Genomic DNA, 4,809 nt, shown 5'->3' with positions numbered 1-4,809 from the left:
TGATTAAAGAATATTGGTATTAATCATATGTTTCCATGTTGTCATTTTACAGTGTATATGTATGTGTCCTTTATGTTTTCAAGTCGTCTGTTGTCTATTCTCATGCCTTGTGAAGATTTTAAAGTGTGAGAATATTTCATTTTTCCCTTATGTACCACACGACATTAACCTTGACCTATGAAGGAATTTAAGTTGTGCATAAAGGTGGCGCCCATATATGAATTTTGAAACTTAATAACAGAATATACTTAGTTACAAAGCCATAAATATCCATAGAGAAATTATTTATTATTTAAACTCTGATAACTAAATAACACCATTCCTACATCTATATACCATATTCACGAAGTGACAATTGTATTTTGTTCCTACCTAACAACACTACACATTATCTGTGTATATGTATAGATAGTGCATAGCACAACTGTGTTGATACACTTAAAAGAGTGAATTGATGGCCATGACAAGGATCAAGAATGGAGTAATGAGATGCATTTAATTAAATGGTGTTGAGTTGAAACAGGTGGAAACCTAAGTATCTAGGAAGTGTGTTGAAGGAAGGGGGCAAAGTAAGGAAGAACAGTAAGGAGTAGACAACAGTAGGATGCATTCTACAGGTGTGTGAGAGATTTGGTAAGAAAGAAGGAGTCATTAAAAGGCAAACAAGTGTTGTACAATACCTACTATGTGCCCATAGTCACATATGGGGCAGAGACTTGGACTGTAGATAAGTGAAGATGCTGGGAAGATCAGAGAAATATGTATACAGTTTATGAGGTTATATGTTGTCAGTTATGAGGCGAGACAGGATCAGGAGTGAAATGGTGCAAGCAAGAGCAGGACTTGAATGAGATGTATGGCCACGTCTAGAGAATGGGAAAATAGAGGCAACCTAGTAAAATGATGGAGTTGTAGTATACAGGAAGGAGACCCCAAGGAAGACCAAGGATGAGGTGGAAAGAGCAGATAGTTAAAGAAGCTCAGGAGAGAGGAGAATAATGGAACCGAATGAAGGAATAAGACTGGTGGTATGACAGAGGAAGATAGAGGCATTTTATTTTGCTGACCTGGCCGCAGACTGAAAGCAGTTTGAAGGTGATGATATGTTAAAAAATGCTGCAAATGCCATCTGAAACTTTCTTAACCAAAAGCATTTTAATATACAGTTGTTGTACAGAGTTCTGCGCTAATAAGTGCTAATAAGCCATCTGGTTAGCATGATGTTCTGTTATGACATGTTGACATAGGGGTAAAAGATTCTTGCTGACGAGCCACAGATCCCAGGTTAAGTCTCTGCTCACATCCGGGATTCTTGTTTTTCCTCCCCTGGTCCAGGACCGATTGCTGTGTTGTCCCTTCACACTATGCTGCGGGGGGCAACGGCCAACCTCCGAAACATCACCTAGCTTGGTCCACCTCAGTCATGACATGATCATGACCCCCGAGGCGATGTCTGGGGATCCAACCAGCCTCCAGACCGATCAATCCTCAGCATATCATCATAAACATCATCCTGATCATTCTCATCACTGGCATCTTCATCACACTCATCATCACAAAGATAGCTATTATGAATCCATCATCATCTATCATCAATCCATCATCATCAATCCATCATTCCTCATTCATCATCCCGTAGTTATGATTTATCATGATTAACATCATTTATGGGGGAAACTGAACCGGTAAGGGTTCGTGTGTAGCATCTTATCTAACTCATATTTTCAGGCCTCGAGTCGATACCAAATGGTTTGAAGTTCTCTATAATTTCTGAGGTTTCGTCGTCTCAAGAATTTCTGTCCATAGCTTTCAAATGCTATATTCTAATTGTATCTTCCTTTTGTGTATCAATAAAGGTAGTCAGGTAATATTCTAAGACCATTAACTTAATAATAATACAGTTAAACTGTGCCACTTTAAATAAACTTTGGATCTGGCTTAATTTTATCTGCATGCTCGCAACTCTTGATTTGAAGAAAGAAGCTGCAGTTGTTTTTATTCTCATTCTCAGCGATAGCTTGGCTTTCATACACTAGATTAATGTTGTCAGATTTGGTTTGTATCTAGATAATTTGCCCAAGAATAGGTTTGAAAAACAGTAACTAACACATTCATCTGCAAAAATAAAGAAATAATTGTTTTTTTTTTTTTTTTTTTTTTACTGTGTGCGATATGTACATATCTCTGCAGACTGAAGGGTATATTTGCGGTACTTGGGCGTGATGTAGTGTTCTGTAGTGTTCCTGGTCTCAGGATGCTACTCCGGGCCACAGGGGTTTGCCACCCTATTCCCCCCCCCCCTTCTCGCATGTTGTGAAGTCTCACGTTCAACTGCAAAAACCCCTCGATGTCAACAACGCACAGTACCACCCAACCAGCAACCAGCAACCGCCAACCAGCAAGCAGCTCTTACACCTTGTTGCATCAGCGGAACCATGCGATGTTGTTCCATCTCGTCGTGTGTGCCCGATTGCCTAGAGGTTTTTTGGCAACTACCTTACCCAAGTTGGACTTGGAGATGCTCATTATTTAAATGCTCCGCACAATATTGACTCACTTTTGTTTATTTGTTCACATCAACAACCACTGTGAGTGTGTGACACGAAGGCTGTTTAGGTGTGCCGCAAGAATTTTGGCAAATGAAAATAATATAATGAACAAACAACTTTACGCAAGTATTTACGATCAGTTTCTAACCAAACCCATTATTGAAAACCACATAGATTAAAGCTGATTTATTTTTATTATGGAGTTTTTAAAGTTAAAACACGGAAGATAATATATAAAAATGACGATGTGTGATAAAATGAGTATGAATGTATGTACGTGTGCCGCTGATTTCAGAAATTAATGTTTAGAATGCAGAGATCAAAAAAAAACTTTAGGATATGCAGCGTCATAGTGTAGTTCGCGACATCTCGCTGTCATTGCCAGTAGCTTTATGGTTTACGGTTTGCTTCCTTCTCTGCTAGCACCCAGGGCCGCAACTAGGGGGGGGGGGGGCAAGCAGGGCGTACGCCCCGGGCGCAAAGCTGTGGGGGCGCCGAAATAGCTTGCATTATAATTCCTACTAGTGGGTTCATGCATGTAAGTTACAGTAGCACAGAAACTGTTACATGAAGGTACCGAAAATGCTTAAATAGCACCATTTTTCCGTGGGAGGGCCCCCAGACCCCCCGCTTTATTGGTATGGTATGTGCAAAAAAAGAGGGGGGGGGGCGCACGAATCCATTCATGCCCCGGGTGCCAGAGGCTCTAGTTGCTGCCCTGCTAGCACCTGTAAGATGTTGATTGCAATGTGTGCCGGAACTTTGGTTAAAGCCTTAAAGACAACATCTTGTATGTTGCCACTGGATTGGCGAGGTACCATCACCTCGCACCTGGTGAAGGATTCCCCTGAAGCTGAAGGAGCGGCACTGAGGAAGCGCAGCGATTGGTTGGAGCAGCATTCGAGGCGGTGGGCGCAATTTGAGGGAAGAGGGGAAAATTTTGGGATATATCACCCCCCAAGCTAGAGAAAAATATCTGCAAGATATCAGTATGTTATATAGACTGTCCAAAAAAATTTATCTTCCAGTTTCAATGATGTATTATAACAGTTTAATTTATACTATTTACAACAAATCATACATCAAATTGAATGCAAACCAACCAAGTTTTTCTTACAACTGTCCAATACGCGCACCTTTAATTATATGGCACACATCCAGCCTTAAGTTAAATTTTGCCCACAGTTTGGTTAACAAGTCTCGAGTAACGGCGTCTTTGGCAACTGAAGTTCAAGACTTGCTTTCTTAGGACTCCGCAGGTAAGATGCCCTGACGCGGTCAACATCCTGTACAAACACTTTCGGTCGTCTCGGGGTTTTTCCCTTAACAAACACATCCGGTCGTTTCGAATTGCCTATACCATCGGCGGATGTTTTTGCCACTTGGGGAGGAACACAATTAAACTTTAAAACGAAACTACAGATTCACGGAAAACCTAAGATGTACATCAAGTTCTGTCCCTGCCCGAACACGCCCGAATATTCACCTTCGGCCAACCTCGGGATTTGTTTTACTTTTGCGCAGGAAAAAATAATTCAAATATTAAAAATGAATAAAAAGGTTCTTAGTAAATTATAAATTGAATTAATAAAACTTTAAATAAATTCTCAGTTATCAATATTAATATAAATGAGTATAAATTATAATTAATATTGTAAATGAAAAATATGCCGAAAGTTTTTTTCTAATTTATTAATTTAAATTATTAATTAATAATAATTTAATAATTTATAATGCAAGTAAATTATACACACGGGAACCTAAACTCTCAAATACTTCCATGTAAACGGCCAGGAGAATACTAAACCCTCCACAAACACTCTCTGCCAGCAACAATGGACGCTTACAAACAACCTGACATCGTTGTAAATACGGGAACATAACCTCAATTATATAAAAACACTTTAAAGATGTTTATAAACAAAATTTATATCATTTATATTCACAATAATATTTTTTTTAAATTATATGGATCAGTATTCTATATCAGTCAATAAGTATAAGATTATTTAGCTACTTTAAAACACTTTAAAACACTATGGACGGTTAGTTAGGTTAGTATAGCTACATTAAAATAAACAGAGAAATATAAATATTTATATAAATAAACCCGAGGTTGGCCGAAGGTGAATATTCGGGCGTGTTCGGGCAGGGACAGAACTTGATGTACATCTTAGACTTCCCACAGATTCACTCTTAAGGCCCTGTCACACTGTCAAATTTTAGCTTCCAACACCTTCCAATATGTTGGATACAATAT

The 4,809-nt window shown here is 38.9% G+C and overlaps 1 protein-coding gene across 1 annotated transcript in view; it reads right to left on the bottom strand.

Moving 5' to 3' along the window:
* Positions 1 to 1,362: 1,362 nt before the first annotated feature.
* LOC134528520 (uncharacterized) overlaps positions 1,363 to 4,809 on the bottom strand; it is a 13,359-nt gene continuing 9,912 nt past the window's right edge. The window contains exon 5 of the mRNA XM_063362226.1: positions 1,363 to 1,367. Coding sequence (XP_063218296.1) covers positions 1,363 to 1,367 — 5 coding nt within the window. The remainder of the gene's footprint in view (positions 1,368 to 4,809) is intronic.

The sequence above is a fragment of the Bacillus rossius genome, chromosome 1 (genome assembly GCF_032445375.1).
Source record: "Bacillus rossius redtenbacheri isolate Brsri chromosome 1, Brsri_v3, whole genome shotgun sequence".
NCBI lineage: Eukaryota > Metazoa > Arthropoda > Insecta > Phasmatodea > Bacillidae > Bacillus > Bacillus rossius.
Note: the sequence above shows the minus strand (reverse complement) of the source record. Positions and strands in the feature narration are given on the sequence as shown.